This window comes from Anolis sagrei, chromosome 13 (assembly GCF_037176765.1).
Source record: "Anolis sagrei isolate rAnoSag1 chromosome 13, rAnoSag1.mat, whole genome shotgun sequence".
Classification (NCBI taxonomy): domain Eukaryota; kingdom Metazoa; phylum Chordata; class Lepidosauria; order Squamata; family Dactyloidae; genus Anolis; species Anolis sagrei.
In genome coordinates this window covers 1338790-1361093 of record NC_090033.1, presented here as the reverse complement: position 1 = coordinate 1361093, position 22304 = coordinate 1338790, and the positions used below count along the sequence as shown (strand labels likewise).

The 22304-nt window shown below is 45.2% G+C and overlaps 1 protein-coding gene across 1 annotated transcript in view; it reads left to right on the top strand.

Moving 5' to 3' along the window:
• Positions 1-4237: 4237 nt before the first annotated feature.
• GABRD (gamma-aminobutyric acid type A receptor subunit delta) overlaps positions 4238-22304 on the top strand; it is a 55888-nt gene continuing 37821 nt past the window's right edge. Inside the window, exon 1 of the mRNA XM_067472950.1 lies at positions 4238-4852. Within this exon, the coding sequence (XP_067329051.1) occupies positions 4272-4852 (581 nt within the window). The 5' untranslated portion in view covers positions 4238-4271. The remainder of the gene's footprint in view (positions 4853-22304) is intronic.

The window sequence follows — 22304 nt, the reverse complement described above, 5'->3', positions numbered from 1 at the left end:
TGCAACCTTCTAGATCAGGCCTGGGCAAACTTGGGCCCTCCTGGTGTTTTGGACTCCAACTCCCACAATTCCTAACAGCCTCAGGCCCCTTCCTTTCCCCCCTCAGCCACTTAAGCTGTAAAGGCACTGATCAGTAAACAGAACATAGGGAGACGAGGAGGAAGGCGCAGAAGAGAGAAGTGTTTTATCTGCCTGCCCTTCGCTTGGTACTTATTTTTAGCTTCTTCTTTTTAAGCACTAACATTTTAAATAAACGCTAAGGAGAGAGAAAAGGGGGCAAGATGACAAACTCCGCCAAAGCCTTGAGTTGGATAATCTCTGGAAATGCTTCTCTCAGCGATGTAAATCTCTCCTTTAATCCAGGGAACGAGATGTTAACCCACCCGGGCCAATCGGGAGACTTTCCGACAGAAATCCCAGGACCTTCCATATAAACACGTCCACCTAAACATTAAGACGAACTCACGGGTGGAAAGAGCTTTCCAGTAGTGGGATATGTTGACTCCGTGTGTGGCGGAGTCTCCTTCTCTGGAGGTTTTTACTCAAAGGCTGGATGGCCATCTCTCGGGAAGGCTTTAATCTATGGGTTGCGGTAGCACAGCAGGTTAAACCGCCGGCTGCAGAAAATCTTGCCGACCGGAAGGCAGGCAGTTCAATTTCCAGTTGGGTATATGGCCAAAAGCGAGGAGGAGCTGAGGAGCCTTCTAATCAAGGTGAAAGAAGAAAGCGCAAAAGCCGGGTTGCAGCTAAACGTCAAAAAAACCAAGATTATGGGAACAAGAATGATTGACAACTGGGAAATAGAAGGAGAAAAGGTGGAGGCCGTGACAGGGTTTGTATTTCTAGGCGCAAAGATGACTGCAGATGCAGACTGTGGCCAGGAAATCAGAAGACGCTTCCTTCTTGGGAGGAGAGCAATGTCCAGTCTCGATAAAATAGTCAAGAGTAGAGACATCAGACTGGCAACCAAGATCCATTGCCTAGTCCAAGCCATGGTCTTCCCTGTAGTCACCTACGGATGTGAGAGCTGGACCTTCGGGAAGGCTGAGCGAAGGAAGAGAGATGCTTTTGAGCTGTGATGTTGGAGGAAAGTGCTGAGAGTGCCTTGGACTGCGAGAAGACCCAACCAGTCCATCCTCCAGGAAAGAAAGCCCGGCTGCTCACTGGAGGGAAGGAGACTAGAGACAAAGTTGAAGTCCTTTGGCCTGGAGAAGGGAATGATGCTGGGGAAAGTGGAAGGCAAAAGGAAGAGGGGCCGACCAAGGGCAAGATGGATGGATGGCATCCTTGAAGTGACTCGTTTGACCTTGAAGGAGCTGGGGGTGGTGAGGGCCGACAGGGAGCTCTGGCATGGACTGGTTCATGAGGTCACCTAGAGAAGACAATGATGCTTGGGAAAATGGAAGGAAATCCATCCAGGACAGCCATCCATCCAAGGTGGATGGATGGCTGTCACCACCCCCAGCTCCTTCAAGGTCAAGCCAGCTTGACCTTGAAGGAGCTGGGGGTGGTGACAGCCAACAGGGAGCTCTGGCATGGACTGGTTCACCTAGAGAAGACAATGATGCTGGAGAAAACGGAAGGAAAAAGGAAGAGGGGCTGACCAAGGGCAAGATGGATGGATGGCATCCTTGAAGTGACTGGCTTGACCTTGAAGGAGCAGGGAGTGATGAGGGCCGACAGGGAGCTCTGGCGTGGACTGGTTCATGAGGTCACCTAGAGAAGACAATGATGCTTGGGAAAATGGAAGGAAAAGGGAAGAGGGCCCGACCAAGGGCAAGATGGATGGATGGCATCTTTGACGTGACTGGCTTGACCTTGAAGGAGCTGGGGGTGGTGACAGCCGACAGGGAGCTCTGGCATGGACTGGTTCACCTAGAGAAGACAATGAGGCTTGGGAAAATGGAAGGAAAAGGGAAGAGGGCCCGACCAAGGGCAAGATGGATGGATGGCATCTTTGAAGTGACTGGCTTGACCTTGAAGGAGCTAGGGGTGGTGACAGCCGACAGGGAGCTCTGGCATGGACTGGTTCACATAGAGAAGACAATGATGCTTGGGAAAATGGAAGGGAAAAGGAAGAGGGCCCGACCAAGGGCAAGGTGGATGGATGGCATCTTTGAAGTGACTGGCTGGACCTTGAAGGAGCTGGGGGTGGTGACAGCCGACAGGGAGCTCTGGCATGGACTGGTTCACCTAGAGAAGACAATGATGCTTGGGAAAATGGAAGGGAAAAGGAAGAGGGGCCGACCAAGGGCAAGATAGATGGATGGCATCCTTGAAGTGACTGGCTTGACCTTGAAGGAGCTGGGGGTGGTGACAGCTGATAGGGAGCTCTGGCGTGGACTGGTTCATGAGGTCACGAAGAGTCGGAAGTGATGAAACGAATGAAGAACAACAAATAAACATAAACAACAACAACAATAATTGGGTTGTTGTTGGTTTTTTCGGGCTATATGACCATGTTCTAGGTGTCTCTAGATTCTAGAGGCATCTAGAACATGGCCATATTGCCTGAAAAAACCTACAACAACCCAGTGATTCCGGCCATGAAAGCCTTCGACAATACATTGAACAATAATAATAATTCAAATTGCAGGAAAAGAGACTCCGCTTTAAGGTTGGGAAGAACATCCAGAGGGGAAGAGCTTGTTTAGTAGTGGAATGTGCATTGGAGTCTCCTTCTGGGAGGTTTTCAAGCAAGGGCTTGGATGGCCATCTGTTGGGAGGGTTTCAATGGTGTGTTCCATCTGGGCAGAAAGGGGAGAGACTGGAAAACAGGAGACTGATTTAGCAAGGTTGTCTCCTCTGAGAAACTTGAAGCCAAAGCACCTAATTGGAAGCACCTCTGGAATGTGTCCAGAGGAGGGCGACTAAAATGGTCAAGGGTCTGGAGAACAAGCCCTATGAGGAGCGGCTTAGGGAACTGGGCATGTTTAGCCTGAAGAAGAGAAGGCTGAGAGGAGACATGATGAGGGTCATGGATAAATATGTGAGAGGAAGCCACAGGGAGGAGGAGGGAGCAAGCTTGTTTTCTGCTTCCTTGGAGACTAGGACGCAAAGGAACAATGGCTTCAAACTACAAGAGAGGAGATTCCACTTGAACATCATCAATAGGAGCCTAGTGTCTAGATCTAGGGAAGTCCTGCTCTATTCCGCCTTGGTTAGACCACACCTGGAATCACACTGTGTCCAATTCTGGGCACCACAATTGACGAGAGATATTGACAAGCTGGAGATCGACTAAAATGGTCAAGGGTCTGGAGAATAAGCCCTATGAGGAGCGGCTTAAGGAGCTGGGCATGTTTAGCCTGAAGAAGAGAAGGCTGAGAGGAGACATGATGAGAGCCATGTGTAAATATGTGAGAGGAAGCCACAGGGAGGAGGGAGCAGATCAAGGGTCTGGAGAACAAGCCCTATGAGGAGCGGCTTAAGGAGCTGGGCATGTTTAGCCTGAAGAAGAGAAGGCGGAGAGGGGATATTAGCCATGTATAAATATGTGAGAGGAAGCCACAGGGAAGAGGGAGCAGATCAAGGGTCTGGAGAACAAGCCCTATGAGGAGCGGCTTAAGGAGCTGGGCATGTTTAGCCTGAAGAAGAGAAGGCTGAGAGGAGACATGATAGCCATGTATAAATATGTGAGAGGAAGCCACAGGGAAGAGGGAGCAGATCAAGGGTCTGGAGAACAAGCCCTATGAGGAGCGGCTTAAGGAGCTGGGCATGTTTAGCCTGAAGAAGAGAAGGCTGAGAGGAGACATGATAGCCATGTATAAATATGTGAGAGGAAGCCACAGGGAAGAGGGAGCAGATCAAGGGTCTGGAGAACAAGCCCTATGAGGAGCGGCTTAAGGAGCTGGGCATGTTTAGCCTGAAGAAGAGAAGGCTGAGAGGAGACATGATGAGAGCCATGTATAAATATGTGAGAGGAAGCCACAGGGAGGAGGAGGGAGCAAGCTTCCTTTCTGCTTCCTTGGAGACTAGGACGCAATGGAACAATGGCTTCAAACTACAAGAGAGGAGATTCCACCTGAACATGAGGAAGAACTTCCTGACTGTGAGAGCCGTTCAGCAGTGGAACTCTCTGCCCCGGAGTGTGGTGGAGGCTCCTTCTTTGGAAGCTTTTAAACAGAGGCTGGATGGCCATCTGTCAGGGTGCTTTGAATGCAATATTCCTGCTTCTTGGCAGAATGGGGTTGGACTGGATGAAGGCCCATGAGGTCTCTTCCAACTCTTTGATTCTATGATTCTATGAATTGAAGCCAGTCCAGAGTGCCATGACATCATGTCGAATGCACCTGCTCTCCATTGGTTTCATTCTTCTTTTTCATCATTTCCATGACTGGGGTTTGGCTGAGGGGCTGGGTTGGCTCCTTGGGGGTGGAGGGCAATTCTGCTGCCTTCTTGACTCCCTTCCCAACCCTCCATCCTCCACTCTGAACAATCCAGAGAGCGATGAACACGTGTCGAGGCGCCTCCTCCTCCTCTTCCTCCTTCTCCTCCTCTTCCTCCTCCTCCTCCTCTTCCAGCTGCTGCTCTCCAAATCTGTAATTTCAGAGTGGGTTTATTTTCGGCCACCAGCTTTGTACGGAGCGGCTGTCTGTCTTGCTTACTTGATTCCAAGCAGCCTCCTCCTCCTCCTCTCTTCCTCCTCCTTCTCCTCCTCTCCTCCTTCTCCTCCTCCTCCTCTTCTTCCTCCCCTTTCTGAGCCCAACTTTGGAGGCTTCCCTCGGACTTGGGCTCCGGATGAGCATCCCGGCTGGCTGGGCTCCCCTCCCGACATGGAGCTCCCCCCCTGGCTCTGGCCGCCCCTGCTCCTCCTGCTCGGCGCCCGGCACCACCACCACCTCGGCGCCAGGTAAGAAGAAGAAGAGAAGAAGGGAGAAGAGAGGAGAGGAGAGGGAGGCGGGCAAGGGACCAGGAGGGGCGGCGGGCTGACCCTTTCCCTCCTTCTTGCCCCGTCGCCTCTTCAGCTCGGAAGGTGGATGGGATCAGCACTTTCCTCCTCATCCTCCTCTTCCTTCTTTTCCTTTCCTCTCCTCTTTCTTTCTCCCTCTCCTCCTCCTCTTTCTTCTTCTCCCTCTCCGTCCTCTTCTTTTCCCTTTTCTTCTCCTCCTCCGCTTTCTCTTTCTTCCCCTCCTCCACTTTCTCCTTCCTCTCCTCCTTCTCTTCCACCTCCTCGAACTTCTTCTCCCTCTTCTTTTTCTCCCTCTCCCTCTCCTTCTTCTTCCCCTCCTCCTGCTTCTCCTCCCCCTCCCTCTTCTTCCACTCCTCCTTGTCTTTATTCTTCCCCTCCTCAACCTTCTCCTCTTCCTCCCTCTCTTTCTCCTCCTCCTCTTTCTCTTTCTGCTTCTCCTCCTCCACCTTTTCCTTCTTCCTTTCCTCCTCCTGCTTCTCCTCTTCCTCCTACAACTTCTTCATCTCCCTCTTCTTTTCCCTCTTCTTCTCCTGCTCCCCTTCCCCCTCCTTCTCCTCCTTCTCCTCCTTCATTCCCTCCTCCACCTTCTCCTTCTTCTTCCTCTCCTCCTCCTTCTTCCTCTTCTCCTTCTCTTCCTCCTCCTCCAACTTCTTCGTCTCCCTCTTTTCCCTCTTCGTCTCCTCCTACCCTTCTCCTTCTCCTCCTTCTCTTTCTCCTTCTCCTCCATCTTTTCCTTCTTCCTGTCCTCCTCCTGCTCCTCGTTCTCTTCCTCCTACAACTTCTTGTCTCCCTCTTCTTCTCCTCCTCACCTTCCCCCTCCTTTTCCTCCTCCCCTTCCCCCTCCTTGTTCTCCTTCCCCTCCTTCTCCTTCTCCTTCCTCTCCTCCTCCTTCTCTTCCTTCTCCAACTTCTTCATCTCCCTCTTCTTCTTCTCCCCTCCTTCTTCCCCCCTCCTCCATCTCCTTCTTCCCCTCCTCGCCTTCCTTGTCCTTATTCTTCCTCTACTCCACCTTCTCCTCTTCCTCATCCTCCTCTTCCTCCACCTTCTTCTTTCCCCCCTCCTCCTTCTCCTTCTCCTCCTCTTTCTCTTTCTCCTTCCCCTCCTCCACCTTTTCCTTCTTCCTCTCCTCCTTCTCTTACTCCTCCAACTTCTTCATGTCACTCTTCTTCTTCTCCCTCTTCTCCTTCTCCTCCCCTTCCCACTCCTTCTCCTTCCCCTCCTTCGTCCCCTCCTCCACCTTCTCCTTCTTCTTCCTTTCCTCCTCCTTCTTTTCTTCCTCCTCATCCAGCTTCTTCTTCGTCTCCCTCTTCTTCTTTTCCCTCTTCTTCTGCCCTCCCCCTCCTTCTTCCCCCTCCTCCTTCTTCTCCTTATTCTTCCCCCCTCCACCTTCTCCTCTTCCTCCTCCTCCACCTTCTTTTCCTCCTTCCCCTTCCCTTTCCCCTCCTTCTCTTCCTCCTCCCCTTCTTCTTCCCCTTCCCCCATCCTCCTCTCCTCCCTCTTCCTCCTCTTCTCCCTTTCCTCTCTTCCTTCTCCTCCTCCTCCTCTCTTCTTTCTCTTCTTTGCCCCTTCCCCTCTTCCTTCACCTTTTCCTCCTCTCCTTCTTCTTTCTTCTCCTCCCCTTCCCCTCTCCTTTTCATCCTCTCTTCTTCCTCTTCTTTGCCTTCCTCCATTCTTTTTTCTTCCTCACTCCTTCCCCCTTTTCTCCTACCCTCTCCTTCCTCTTCTTTCCCTCCTCCCCTTCCTCTTCTGAGTTCGCTTCTTTTTGTCCTCCTCTCATTTCTTCCTCCTCTTCCTGTGGTCTATATATAATGCAGATTGAAACAGCGTGAACTCGTATAATGCTGCTTGACTGCATAATATGAGAGCTTGCACTGACTAAGTTGTGTTGTATTATTTTGGGGTTTGGCCTCATGTTAGCTGCCCCGAGTCCCCTTTGGGGAGATGGTGGCTGGTTATAAATAAAAATGATGATGATGATGATGATTATTATTAGAAACACAACACGATGAGTCCACAGCGGACAAGATCACTCTTCTCTCTGTTGTATTAGATCACATGTCAGACACTTCCCAAGCGTCTAGGACTGTGTGATGTATCGACGAATAATGCGTGCAGATCCCAGTAGGGTGGCCTTCTGCAGCTGGCAGATAGTAATTTTGTCAGTGCCGATTGTGTTTAAGTGCAGGCCAAGGTCTTGAGGCACTGCACCCAGTGTGCCCATCACAACTGGGACCCCCTTGACTGGCTTGTGCCAGAGTCTTGCAGTTCGATTTTTAAATCCTCATATTGTGTCAGCTTTTCCAGTTGTTTCTCTGCAATCCTGCTGTTGCCTGGGATTGCGACATCGACAATCCATACTTTGTTTTTTAACACGATTGTGAGGCCAGGAGTGTTGTGCTCCAAATCTCTGTCTGAATCCAGAAGTCCCAGAGGAGTTTGGCATGTTCATTCTCTGTAACTTTTTCTGGCTTGTGATCCCACCAGTTCTTTGTCACAAGCAGACAGTATTTGTGGCACAAGTTCCAATGAATCATCTGAGCAAGGGTGTTGTGCCTCTGCTTGGAGTCTGTCTACAATCTTCTTGCAGCAGCTGAGGATGGAATTGATTGTTTCATCTGCTTCCTTGCAGAGTCTACATTTGGAGTCTGTTGTCGACTTTTCAAATCTGGCTTTGATGGCATTATATTATTATTATTATTATTATTATTATTATTATTATTAGAAACGCAACAAGATGAGTCCACAGCAGACACTCTGCTGGCTGTTGTATTGGATCTTATGTCGGACACTTCCCATGTGTCTAGGACTGTGTGATGTATTATTATTATTATTATTATTATTATTATTATTATTATTAGAAACACAACAAGATGAGACACTCTGCTGGCTGTTGCATTGGATCACACATAGGACCCTTCCCAAGTGTATTATTATTGTTATTATTGTTATTGTTATTGTTATTATTATTATTATTAACACAACAAGATGTGTCCACAGCTAACAAGATCACTCTGCTGGCTGTTGAATTGGATCACACGTCGGACACTTCCCAAGTATCTATTATTATTATTATTATTATTATTATTATTATTATTATTATTAGAAACACAACAAGATGTGTCCACAGCAGACACTCTGCTGGGTGTTCAATTGGATCACACGTCGGACACTTCCGAAGTGATTATTGTTATTATTATTATTATTATTATTATTAGGGACACAACAATATAAGTCCACAGCAGACACTCTGCTGGTTGTTGTATTGGATCACACATCGGACGCTTCCCAAGTGCCTAGGACTGTGTGATCCAATATAACACAATACAATTATTATTATTATTATTATTATTATTATTATTATTATTATTATTTTACTGACGCAAAACCACAGTATGTCACAGCAAACGAGACCTATATGCTGGATTTCGTATCAAAAAACCACATGTCGAACACTTGTGATGATGATGATGATGATGATGATGATGATGATTATTATTATTAGAAACATAAATAATAAGTCCACTTCGGACAAGATGACTCTGCTGGCTGTTGTATTGGATGACATGTCGGACCCTTCCCAAGTGTCTAGGACTGTGTGATTTATTATTATTATTGTTATCATCATCATCATCATCATTATTATTTGAAACACAACAAGATGAGTCCACAGCAGACAAGATCACTTCTGCTGGCTGTTGTATTGGATCAGACGTCGGACACTTCCCAAGTGTCTAGGATTGTGTGATGTATCACCAAATAATGTGTGCAGTAAGGTGGCCTTTTGCAGCTGGCAGATGGTAATTTTGTGTTTAAGTGCAGGCCAAGGTCTTTAGGCACTGCACCCAGTGTGCCGATCACCACTGGGACCACCTTTACTGTTTTGTCTCTCTATTATTATTATTATTATTATTATTATTATTAATTATTTGAAACACAACAATATGAGTCTACTGCTGGTTGTTGAATTGGATCACACTTCGAACACTTCCCAAGTGTCTAGGACTGTGCAATCTATTATTATTATTATTATTATTATTATTATTATTATTATTATTATTGTTATTATTATGCAGTGTAGATGGAGCCAGAGACTCAAAGCGGCAAAAAGTGGATTGCTGTGAGTTTTCTGGTCTCTATGGCAGGCATGGATGTATTGCTGGCATAGATGTGGGCGAAACATCAGGAGAGAATGCTTCTGGAACATGCTTAGACAGCCTGGAAAACTCACAGCAACCCACTGATTCCGGCCATGAAAGCCTTTGACAACACTGTGCCAATGCAACGTGCAATGGAATATGTCTCAGAACCAGTTTTGCTGCGCAGGTGATCATATTGCTGTGCCTGGAACCAGTTTGAGGTTCCCATGAAACCCGGCTTCGAAGTGCTTGGCCTGGTTCCACTCATTTCCAGGCGAGATGCACATCAACGCACCGGAGACTTGCAGGGTCAGGGAAAAAAGGGAAAGTGACCATTAATAGCAGAGGCAATCAATTACTCATGTCCTAGGGATCAATTAGCCTGCAAACGCCCAGCCATGCCCTTGGGACGTTTCCCTTTGCTGCGCTTCAGCAGAGACACGGGTCTACGATCTTCATTAGATGGAACTGATATTCTGCAGATTTTGCCTTGGATCTGGGATTGATTTGGATCTGCTGTAGTGCATTTTAATGGCTGGACCCGGACCTTTCTGAGACTTCCTTTCATGGGTTGTATCCCCTTAGATGTGCGCTGCAGCATGCACCATGTGTTTTGTTTGGTTGTCACTGTGGCTTCAAGTTGGCTACAAGCTGTATTATAATGCCAACCTCGAAGGGCCCCGTAAAGAAGGCCACCAATTTGTAACGGTTTTGTAAAGGAGCCACCAATTTGTAAGGACTTACTACATTGATAACACAGCTAATTGTTTGTAATACTGATTTGGTCTTTCTTCAATGAGTAGCGCGGGTTGACTTGGAAGTATTTGTAACAGAGACATGGCTTTAGAAGTAGCTGTAACAAGTTTATTGAAGTATAGAAGAAGCTTAATGGTTTCAATGTTTCTTAACTCTTAGAGGCACATTTCTTCAGTGGTTACATTTACAACATTTCACAAAATAACTCGTGAGAGACCTGTTCCTTCTACTAGATAGGTTTTAACTTATTTTCCTTCAAAATGTGTTTCTTTCTTTAACAGATTACTTCAGGTGCAAGCTTGTTCTTTCCTTATGTTATTTCTGTTGCAGTAAAGACTCTTATTAGGGTTCTCTCACCCCTTCTACTCATACACTAACGACTAACCTAAATAAGTCAACTTGACCTATCTAAACCTCACAGGCTAAAAGCCTAAACCAGTGGTTCTCTGCCTTTCTAATGCCGTGACCCCTTAATACAGTTCATGTTGTGGTGACCCCCAACTATAAAATTATATATATATATATATATATATATATATATATATATATATATAAATTTTACCTGCCATGCGTTGCTGTGGCCAACCTTCCCCCCCTCTTTCTCTCTTTCTTTCTTTCTCTTCTTCCTTCCTTCCCTCTTTTTCTTTCCCTTCTTCTTTCTTCCTTCTCTACTTTTTTCTTTTTTCAATTCCTTTGCTCTTTGGTTCCATCCTTCCTTGTCTCTTTCCTTCCTTCCTTCCTTCCTTCCTTCCTTCCTTCCTTCCTTCCTTCCCTTTCTCTTTCGTTCCTTCTCTCCTTCCTTCCTTCTCTACCTTTCTTTCTTTCTTTTTCTCTCTCCTTCCCTCTTTCTTTACCTCTTTCTCTCCTTCCTTCTCTCCTTCCTTCTCTACTTTTCTTTCTTTTCTTCTCTCCTTCCCTCCTTCTTTCCCTCTTTCTCTTCCTCTTTCTCTCCTTCCTTCTCTCCTTCTTTCATTCCTTCTCTCCCTCCTTCTCTCCTTCCTTCCCCCTTTCTGTGTATGTGTTTTGTGTGTGTGTGTGTGCATATATATGTGTGTCTGCGTATATATGTGGTTTTGTGCATGCATTGCAATGTAATTTTTGGTTTTTGGCTTTTTAAATCCCTTCTGCTGTCCCCCCCCCCCCCGTGTTTTTATGAGTGATGGTCACTTGTTGGCCTGAGAGGTGTCTTGTGTCCAAATTTGGTGTCCATTCGTCCAGTGATTTTTGAGTTATGTTAATCCCACAAACAAACATTCCCTTTTTATTTATAAAGATATAGGTAAAGGTAAAGGTTTTCACCTGACATTACATTCAGTCATGACCAACTCTGGGGGTTGGTGCTCATCTCCACTCCTAAGCTGAAGAGCAGGCATTGTCCATAGACACCTCCAAGGTTATGTGGTTGGCATGACTGCATGGAGCGCCGTTACCTTCCCACTGGAGTCGTACCTATTGATCTACTCACATTTGCATGTTTTCAAACTGCTAAGTTGGCAGAAGCTGGGGCTAACAGCAGGAGCTCCCTCCGCTCCCCGAATTTGAACCGGTGACTTTTCAGTCAACAAATTCAGCAGCTCAGCAGTTTAACCCACTGCACCACAAGGTGTACTAGTGTAATCAAATCCCTGAAGAACCACGAGTAAGAAGTGCCACAGTTTATGACAATATTAGCATTTACTTAGAATCATAGAACCATAGAGTTGGAGGTGACCTCGCGGGCCATCCAGTCCGACCCCCATTCTGCCAATTGGTTTTGTCATAAAAATCACCAATAATATTGAAATTTTGAAACTTTTATTAGAGTTCTGAAATTTTCAGCTTTAGAAACAAAGCACCAGCACCCTCTAGTTTTGTAAGTATTTTAGAACCAGACCATGGATTGCCCATGCCTGTGAACTTTTGGCCAAATGTAATGGTTATAGTTCTGGCTTTCCCCCAAAGCCTTATTGATATAATCCATTCTCAGACTTAGCATTATTGTCATGATGCCAGGGCTCTGCCGTCATAGAGTCAGAGATGAACCAAACAAAAATCGAGTTGTGTTAAACTATTTAAACTATTTACTTACTTTCTGGCTGTTTTAATAGTCAAAAATATAAAACATAAAGATTGCACTCAGCCACAGAATATAAAACAAAAACAGCAAACACTGTTGCAGGTTCAAGATAACTCCGTAGTCAAAAGGTCCAATCCAGTGGTCAAAAGCCAAGAGTTCAATAAACAAAGTCCAGGGTTCAAGAGTCTATACCGTAGTCAAAAGCCAGCCCAAAGATTCAAGGTTCCAGGATTCCAAAAGTTCAGGAGACAGGTCAGAAAGTCCACAAACCTGGGGGAAAACCAGCAGCATCTACCACCAAGATAAAACAAATACTTCTCTCCCAAAGATCAGTCCCAAGGCTAGCTCCTTATATCCAGAAACATCCTGCTGCAACGTATCTCTTGCATACCTCCACCTTCAATTGCTTTCACCCATGAACTCTTATTTGCAGATTACTCAACACTTTAGAACTAAGGCTTACATTAACCCTTCCATCACCAACCACCATCAACTGCAGAACATAATTGTTCTGGTACAGCTGTACCAGGAGCTCCAACTTCCTTTTCTTTCTTTGAGTGTTTGCATGTATTCCAAGGTTCCATGCATTTTGCAATAAGGTGGCTTCCCTTGGTTTGCAATTATAGGGCCAATGACCCATCAATCATCATTCGGTTCTTTAGTTCCGCCCCTTTTTCTGGGTTAACGAGAGAAAAAGGGGACCTCTAGTTCAGTTCACACAGAGAAGCCTTTTGTAGAGGACGTGAATCAGTTCCACCTGGAGAAAGCTTCGTCTTTTACAGCTTTGCTGGGGGGATCCAGTCCCACAGCTCTACAGCTTTTGCTGGGGGGAATTCAGCCCCACAGCTCTACAGAGAAGCATAGCTTTTGCTGGGGGGAATCCAGCCCCACAGCTCTACAGAGAAGCATAGCTTTTGCTGGGGGGAATCCAGTCCCACAGCTCTACAGAGAAGCATAGCTTTTGCTGGGGGGAATCCAGCCCCACAGCTCTACAGAGAAGCATAGCTTTTGCTGGGGGGAATTCAGCCCCACAGCTCTACAGAGAAGCATAGCTTTTGCTGGGGGGAATTCAGCCCCACAGCTCTACAGAGAAGCATAGCTTTTGCTGGGGGGAATTCAGCCCCACAGCTCTACAGAGAAGCATAGCTTTTGCTGGGGGGAATTCAGCCCCACAGCTCTACAGAGAAGCATAGCTTTTGCTGGGGGGAATTCAGCCCCACAGCTCTACAGAGAAGCATAGCTTTTGCTGGGGGGAATCCAGCCCCACAGCTCTACAGAGAAGCATAGCTTTTGCTGGGGGGAATTCAGCCCCACAGCTCTACAGAGAAGCATAGCTTTTGCTGGGGGGAATCCAGCCCCACAGCTCTACAGAGAAGCATAGCTTTTGCTGGGGGGAATCCAGCCCCCCAGCTCTACAGAGAAGCATAGCTTTTGCTGGGGGGAATCCAGTCCCACAGCTTTACAGCCAGCCTTTGCTGGGAATGGAAGACCTTCTTTCCTCTTGGAAATCTACAAAAGGACTCTGTTTGGTAAGGACCACTCGCGGCAGCCATAACGCAATTGGGACCGGGTGTAGGGGCCCACGCCAGCAGAGCCTAAGACATATTGCCCAGGTAGAGGTCAAGGATTTCCCTGATAATAAAGAAACAGTTCATGAAGATAGTTGCCTGTCCCTTGTGGACAAGATTAAGAAAGCCACCAGTTCATTCAAAGACTTGAAGTATTTGTTTGATTTATTGAAGACCTAAGCAACAATAAAGAACTTTGTTAAACTTTCCAAGTTTCTAAAGACTTTGTTTAGGGAAATCTATAGGACCTCTAATCCAAGGCAACCCTGGCGTCCCGTTGGGCATACAGAACACGTCCTGTCTACAGACCTTTTCACAGGCCCAGCCCGTGACAGCACATTAATACATGACAGTCATATCCTTTGACTGCTTTTGCTACGTCTTCCCTCACTATTGATGCCACCCCGTTCATTCCTAGATTTTTCATTTCCTGAGTATCACAGTGCGTAATTATCTGGCTCAAAACACTCCATCCCTGGCCATTTAGCTCACTCACCACAGTGAGCATGGCAAGATTTGTATGTCCATTTCTTATTTGACTTTGTCCCACTGCCCCTGAGTCATGCTGAAAGTCGACATTAGGGACGGAAATTAATTCTGGATTAAATGTTTCCACATTCCGGCCTCAGCGCAAGTAAAATGTTCGCTTCTGCTTCTCTGTGATAGTAAAGCTTGTTTCTCCAAAACAGAAGCAACTTCCCCGGACAATGCAGAATTCATTACATAACTTCGTGTCATTACTGGTTTGGTGGCCTAGTTACTCAGCTATAAACCTGCAATTACATGCCAGTGAAGCCATTTTTTAAAAACTTAGGAACAGGGATGTCGACAGGGTAAAGCAATGTTGGTTAAGCTACTCATCGTGGTGATTTACAATAAAAGCATAAAGGACCTTGTTAGGAAATTAGCACATGCAAATTGTCTAAAAAAAAATAAGGACAGGGACGTTTTGATTAAAAAGCAGATTAGTCATTTATTTCTGTATAGCCGAGTTTTATGAAAACGTGGGTTCGGAATACACTTTTGCAGATTGAAAAATGTCTGAAACAGGCACGTGGCCTGCCCTCTAAGTCCATATACAGCAGTGTTTCTCAACCTGGGGGTCGGGACCCCTGGAGGGGTCACCAGGAGGTGCCAGAGGGGTCACCAAAGACCATCAGAAAACACAGCATTTTCTATTGTTCATGGGGGTTCTGTGTGGGAGGTTTGGCCCAATTCTATCATTGGTGGGGTTCAGAATGCTTTTTGATTGCAGGTGAACTATAAATCCCACCAACTACAACCCCCAAATGTCAAGGCTTATTTTCCCCACGCTCCACCAGTGTTCACATTTAGCATACTGAGTATTCGTGCCAAGTTTGGTCCAGATCCATCATTGTTTGAGTCCACAGTGCTCTCTGTAGGTGGACACTTGAGAAGCAGCTGAAAAGTAGGATGATAGAGGATGAACCATGACCCACCCAATGGAAGCAGGAGAGATGGAGGGTGTCCGAAATTGAAGAATGGTCTTTGATTTTAGGTGAACTATACATCTCAGCAACTACAACCCCCAAATGTCAAGGCTTATTTTCCCCACACTCCACCAGTGTTCACATTTAGCATACTGAGTATTCGTGCCAAGTTTGGTCCAGATCCATCATTGTTTGAGTCCACAGTGCTCTCTGTAGGTGGACTACAACTCCAAAACTCAAGGTCAATGCCCACCAAACTCTTCCAGTGTTTTCTGTTGGCCGTGGGCATTCTGTGTGCCAAGTTTGGTTCAATTCCATCATTGGTGGAGTTCAGAATACTCTTTGATTGTAGGTGAACCATCAATCCCTACAACTACAACTCCCAAATTATGTTTCATAACAGGAGCAAAACCACAGTTATGAAGTAGCAAAAGAATGTGATGGTTGGGGGTCACCACAACATGAGGAACTGTATTAAGGGGTCGTGGCATTAGGAAGGTTGAGAAACACTGATATACAGTGTTCCCGCGCTACTTCGCGGTTCGCTTTTAGCGGACCCGCTGTTTCGCGGTTTTAAAAAAATATTAATTTAAAATATATATCGCGATATCTTTGCTGTTTCGCGGGTTTTGCCGCCGCCGCTCTCCGAGGGACTTTCCCTTCTCAGTTCTTCCTTCCTCCCTCCAACCTTGAAGGGTCTTTCCTTCCTTTCCTTCACTTTATTTTAAGTTTATAAAGACTTAAAATAATGTGTAACTACTAAAATAATGTATAAATATTAAAATAAATATAGCGTCCCTACACCACGGTTTTTCACTTATTGCGGGAGAGAGAGTGAGTATGTGTGTGTGTAGATGTGTGTATATATTTGTGTGTTTATATGTGTATATGTATATTGTGTATATGTGTGTGCTTGTCTATATGCATATTTGTGTTTATATATGTGTGTATGTATGTGTGCATGTGTATATGTATATATGTGTGTGTGTAAATGTATGTGTGTGTATATTTGTGTGTGCTTGGGTATATCATCATCATCACTTCATCATCACTTTATTTCTTAATTAGTCACTCTCCACCAAAGTGCTCCGAGCGACTTACAATTTAAAATAGCTTATACACAATATAAAAACATTCAACATAAAAACATTCAACATAAAACATTCAGCAGTGACTATGGCAAAATTTGATCCAGTTACTTAAATGCACAACCAAACAGACAAGTCTTGAGCGCCTTTACAAAAGGTCGCAACTCCGACATTGCTCTAACGTACTGAGGCAATGAGTTCCACAGAATTGGAGCCTAGGTCGAAAAAGCTCTACGATGTCTTGTAGCTTCCAAATGTGCCTCCCTAGGACCCGGGATGTAGAGGAGATTTTCCTGGATGGATCGAGGTGACCACTGATGGGGAAAAGGAATGAGGCGGTCCCTAAGATAGAAAGGTCCTTGGCCATATTGAGCTCCATATGTCAGGATCAGGATCTTGTAAGAGATCCGATGTTCTCTTGGGAGCCAATGCAGTTGTTGCAGAATCGGTGTCATATGGGATCTTAGAGATGATCCCGCTAGCAGCCTGGCTGCCGCATTTTGGACCATCCGAATTGTAAAGAGGAGCGTATATGCCACCAATTTGTAACGTCTTAGGAGAGAGGAGGGACGATTTATTATTTATTACTCTTAATGGTGCCACCAATGTGTGATGTGAGGTATTATTGGGAGATATGGCACACTGGATGCAGAATTAATGGAGATGAGGCAGTCTTCAAACAAAAGAGAACAAGTTTATTGAGCACAAAGCGTGTGGTTGCAAGTTGTAACTTTTCTTATAGAACTCAGAATAATGCTTGGTTAGTTGAATGTTACACTTTTTCAGGTTATACAGTATCTTCCTGAGGTGAAGCACTTATTACAGAACAAAGTTCCAATACAGGGATGTCTCCCTTATCTGATCCTCCCTTGATCAGATACTTAATAAGCTTATTCTTTAGCCTTTCTTTAGACTAACGGAATACTGGTTATGTTTCCCTTATCAGACTCTCTGGCTAAGAAACTTCCAGTAGCTTAATCTGGCTTTCCAAAGCCTCGAAACTTTGCTTCACAATTCACTCTTTTACAGCTATAACCTCCTAATCTTTCCTCTACCAATTCCTCACCCTCCAATCTTAACTCCTGACTGCTCACTCCTCTAACCCTAAACCCTAACTCTGACTGTTCACCCCTCTGAACCTAAACTCTAACTCTGACTGAACATAAACTGTCGTTTTTCAAACTCTCCCCTCTAAGCTCCTCCCACTTCTCTACAGCATCGTCTCCATGGTAACGCAATCCTCTCAGCTAGGCCGCTCCAGCATTAGTGCCACCAATCCAAACACAAATACAGTTAAAATCATACATTTTATAATCAACTTCTTTACACGAATCTTCTGGGTCATTGACTTCGGAAGGCCAGCATATAAGGTGTTGCCATAGTCCAACCTCGTGATGAGTGTTGCGTGGATGACCGTTGCCAATGCTTCTACCGAAAGGTCGGATGCCAATTTCCTTGCCTGGCGAAGATGAGAAAAGGCCTGCTTCCTTATGGCAGTGATCTGGGCCATAAGGAGTTCAGAATGCTCTTTGATTGTAGGTGAACTATACATCCCAGTAACTACAACTCGCCTATGTCAAGGTCTATTTCCCTCCAAGAGCGCCTCAAGAGCACCCCTGGCCAACATCAACTCTACCGCAAATGCGGTAGAGAATCCAAAATCCAAGAATCCAATCCAGAATCCAAAACAACCCCAAAGCTTTTGATAGGGGCAGGCAGAACCAGAGCTTCCCCATCGAAATCAGGCAGAGATGGGATTAATCCTGGTGGCTGGCCAGAATTAACCCAGAGTATCGCAGTTTTTGCAGGATTGACTTTTAGTCTGCTTGCTCGTAGCCAACTCATCACTGCTTCACATGTATACGTATGTGTACAGGGGCGGCTCAACCCTTATGCAAAGTAATCATTTGCGGTAGAGTTGATGTTGGCCAGGGGTGCTCTTGAGGCGCTCTTGGGGGGAAATAGACCTTGGCATAGGCGAGTTGTAGTTACTGGGATGTATAGTATCTATCCGAACTTATCTATCCGAACGTATCTCAACCTATCAGCCCACCAGGACCCTAAGATCTTCTGGGGAGTCCCTGCTCTCTATCCCGCCGGCTTCACAAGTGCGGCTGGCGGGAACGAGAGACAGGGCCTTTTCTGTGGTGGCCCCTCGGCTTTGGAACACCCTCCCCATAGAGGTAAGATCAGCCCCCTCACTGATGGTGTTTCGGAAAAGATTGAAGACATGGATGTTTAAACAAGCATTCGGTTAATCCGTTGCAACGAATTATGATGACTAAAGGACTGGTAATCATGGACGATGAATTTGGATTGCGACTCCAGTTACGAGATGCATTGGATGGTTATTGGTGGCCCAATAATTTGTATTGTATATGTGTTTGATGCTTTTAAACTGAATATTGTTGTTTTTTAAGTGTTGTAAACCGCAATGAGTCGCCGATTTAGGCTGAGATATTAGCGGTATACAAGCGCATTAATAAATAAATAAATAAATAAATAATAGTTCACCTACAAAGAGCATTCTGAACTCCACCAATGATGGAACTGAACCAAAAATGGCACACAGAACTCCCACCACGAACAGAAAATATATATATCAATGATTGGTTTGGGGCGGGGGGCACCAAAATACTGTTTGCTTACCGTTGAAAATTGTATGTGTATGCATGTGTGCATGTGTATATGTATATGAGTGTATGTGTATATGGTGTATTTTGGGGGCTTTTAAAATCCATTTTTCTGGGTTGTTTTTGGGGTTTTTTTTTGTATTTTTAGGGGTGATGAACACTCGTTGGACTGTTAGGTGTATTGTGTCAAAATTTTGTGCCAATTCATCCAGAGGTTTTTGAGTTATGTTAATCCCACAAATGAACATTACATTTTTATTTATATAGATGGTCTCAGGAACCCCTTCCCATCCTTCTCTTCCTTTTTCGAAACAGAAGGCGAATCCTCCCACCAAAAGCCCTCCTCCGCTGTGATTGGCTAGCTTCTCAGCCAAGGGAGGGCTGTTTCTAAGACTCCAAGTGAGGAGGGGAGAGCAGGCGTGTTTGGTGCATGGCAGCATGGTGTGCATGTGCAGGCAAGGGAGAGCATGCAAGGCTGGAGGGAGGCTCAAGCCAGCGAGTCCCTTCAAGGCGTGTGGGAAATTTGGCCAAAATCTATCATTGGTGGGGTTCAAGGGGCTCTTTGATTGTAGCTGAACTATAAACCTCAGCAACTACAACTCCCAAATGTCAAGATGTATTTTTCCCAAACTCCACCACATTTGGGCATAGTGAGTATTTGTGTCAAGTTTGGTCCAATCCATCATTATTTGAGTCCACATTGCTCTCTGGATGTAGGCGAACTACAACTCCCAAACTCAAAGTCAGTGCCCACCAAACCCTTCCAGTATTTTCCGTTGGTCATGGGAGCTCTGTGTGACTAGTTTGGTTCAATTCCATTGTTGGTGGAGTTCAGAATGCTCTTTGATTGTAGGTGTCATGATGCCAGGGCTCTGCTTTATTTAGGCAGAGATGAACCAAACTCCTAGTTTGTGTTAAACAATATAATTAAAGAAGCACTTACTTTCTGGCTGTTTTAATAGTCCAAAACATAAAGATAATACTCAGCCACAGAATATAAAACAAAACTGACAGCAAATGCTGTTGCAAGTTTAAGATAAGTCCGTAGTCAAAAGGTCCAGTCCGGTAGTCAAACACTGAAAGTTCAATAAACAAAGTCCAGGGATCAAGAGTCTATACCGTAGTCAAAAGCCAGTCCAAAGATTCAAGGTTCCAGGATTCCAAAGGTTCAGGAGACAGGTCAGGACACCGAAAATCCACAAACCTGGGGGAAAGCCAGCAGCATCTACCACCAAAATAAAACAAATACGAAACCTGCTTAGCTTCCAAATCCAGACAAGATCTGGTAATTTTAGGATACTTTGGACCCTCACAAATCACACTGACACAGTTTGAATAAAGAACTCCCCAAATACAAAAGTGGTCTTTTGAGGACAGATGTCAGAAGATAGGGATGCATGACGCTTAGTCTGCTCTTCGGATTTTGACATCAGTTAAACGCTTCCAGCTTTCTTGCTTAATCTGAAAGCATTAGGAGCACGGGGCAGTAATCAGATCAGATTATTTGTCCATTTAGACTGATACTTCGATTCCACAGTCTCCGTCTAATGCTTCTCATTACCTGCTACCTCATCCGTTTGAAAGAGGATGCCAGGTCTTACACCTGAGACCCTCTCCGTATTTGTACTATCTTTGAGCAGGTTGAAAAGTCGAGAGAACAGCCAGGAATCACAAGTACAACATAAGTCCAGAAGCAAGAAGGTATCACTAGTGAAATAAAACTCGAACAGGAGTACATGAATAGGAACATAGGAAACATCCAGGATATATTAAATTCAAAACCAAGGCATGACTTGAACCAGGAACAATTCAGAATTCAGGCTTAGCTTCTCCCTCTAATGCAGCATTGCCTGAACTGACGTTAAGGTTAGCAATTTGTTGTTTAATAGACACCCATGAAAGCATTACGTCTCCTGTGAATTTTCTCCACAACTTTCCCACGTGTCACGATGCCAGGAATCTGCCTTTACAGAGGCAGAGATGAACCAAACAAAAACCCAGTTTGTATCAAACAATTTAATTAAAAAAGCACTTATTTTCTTATGTAATGGTTATATTTCTGGCTTTCCCCCAAAGCCTTATTGATATAATCCATTCTCAGTGTTAGCATTATTGTCATGATGCCAGGGCTCTGCCGTCATAGAGTCAGAGATGAACCAAACAAAAATCGAGTTGTGTTAAACTATTTAAACTATTTAAGCACTTACTTTCTGGCTGTTTTAACAGTCCAAAATATAAAACATAAAGATTGCACTCAGCCACAGAATAAACAAAAACGGATAGCAAACGCTACACCGTAGTCAAAGGGTCCAGTCCAGTGGTCAAACGCCAAGAGTACAATGAGCAAAGTCCAGGGATCAAGAGTCTATACCATAGTCAAAAGCCAGCCCAAAGATTCAAGGTTCCAGGATTCCAAAGGTTCAGGAGACAGGTCAGAAAGTCCACAAACCTGGGGGAAAACCAGCAGCATCTACCACCAAGATAAAACAAATACGTCTCTCCCAAAGATCAGTCCCAAGGCTAGCTCCTTATATCCAGAAACACCACCTGCAACCCATCTCTTGCATACCTCCACCTTCAATTGCTTTCACCCATGAACTCTTACTTACAGATTACTCAACCCTTTAGAATTAAGAATTACATTAACCCATCCATCACCAACCACCATCAACTGCAGAACATAATGTACATGACACCACGTAATCTCTCTGAATGACACAATCTATTTTTGGCTCTGATTTATAAATGAAGATTTTGTTGATCTCTGTAGCTACAGGTGGTTCCTCCTGGGAACCCTCCTTATCACTTAGCTCTTCACTCGATTCCTTGTCTGCTGTTGCTCCTTCTGACTCCCCTGAATGGCCTTGAAACCCTGTATTTTCCGAAGCAGTTTTCTCACAGAAAGAACCATTATTTCCCAGATTTGAATTTCCCAGACTTGAGGGCCCACCACTTTGTGCCACAGGGAAGCTCACAATCCTCTCTAAATCATCAGTTAAACCATCAGTCTTTGGCAAATCTACACAGTGAGCTTAGTAAGAGATGGTGCTTTGGCACTTCTGGTTGAAGATCGGTGTATATGTTCTTCGAGTGACTGAAATTGGTAACATAGCAGAAGATATGTTCAAGGCCACATATCTTTGTGACCGTACCGCCCCCCCCCCCCCCAATGCTCAGGTGCAAGGGGACGCCCTCCTCATGGACCTGCCACTGTCTCAAGCGTGGTTGGTGGGGACAAGGGAGAGGGCCTTCTTGGTGGTGGCCCCGCAGCTTTGGAACGCCCTTCCTAGGGAGATTAGGCAGGCACCCACACTGTCTTCCTTCTGGAAGGAATTGAAGATGTGGATATTTGGACAATCCTTTGAGAATGTCCCAGTGGACTGCAATTTCATCCCATGCCCTAGTTCATTAGCTAAAATTTGCACTATCCTATTCCTTGCTCCCGTTTACAGTTGGCTATGTGTTATGACAGTTCTCATCATAGGTTATGGGGTGCAGTTTTGAGTGTAAACTCTGATTTTATTTTGTATTGTATTGTGTGTTTATTTTTATGTGTTGCTTTAGGCACACTGTGACATATGTAAGTTGCCCTGAGTCCCTTCGGGGAGATGGAGGCAGAGTACAAAATAAAGTTATTATTATTATTATTATTATTATTGACACAAAACACAGTATGTCACAGCAAATGAGATCTATATGCTGGA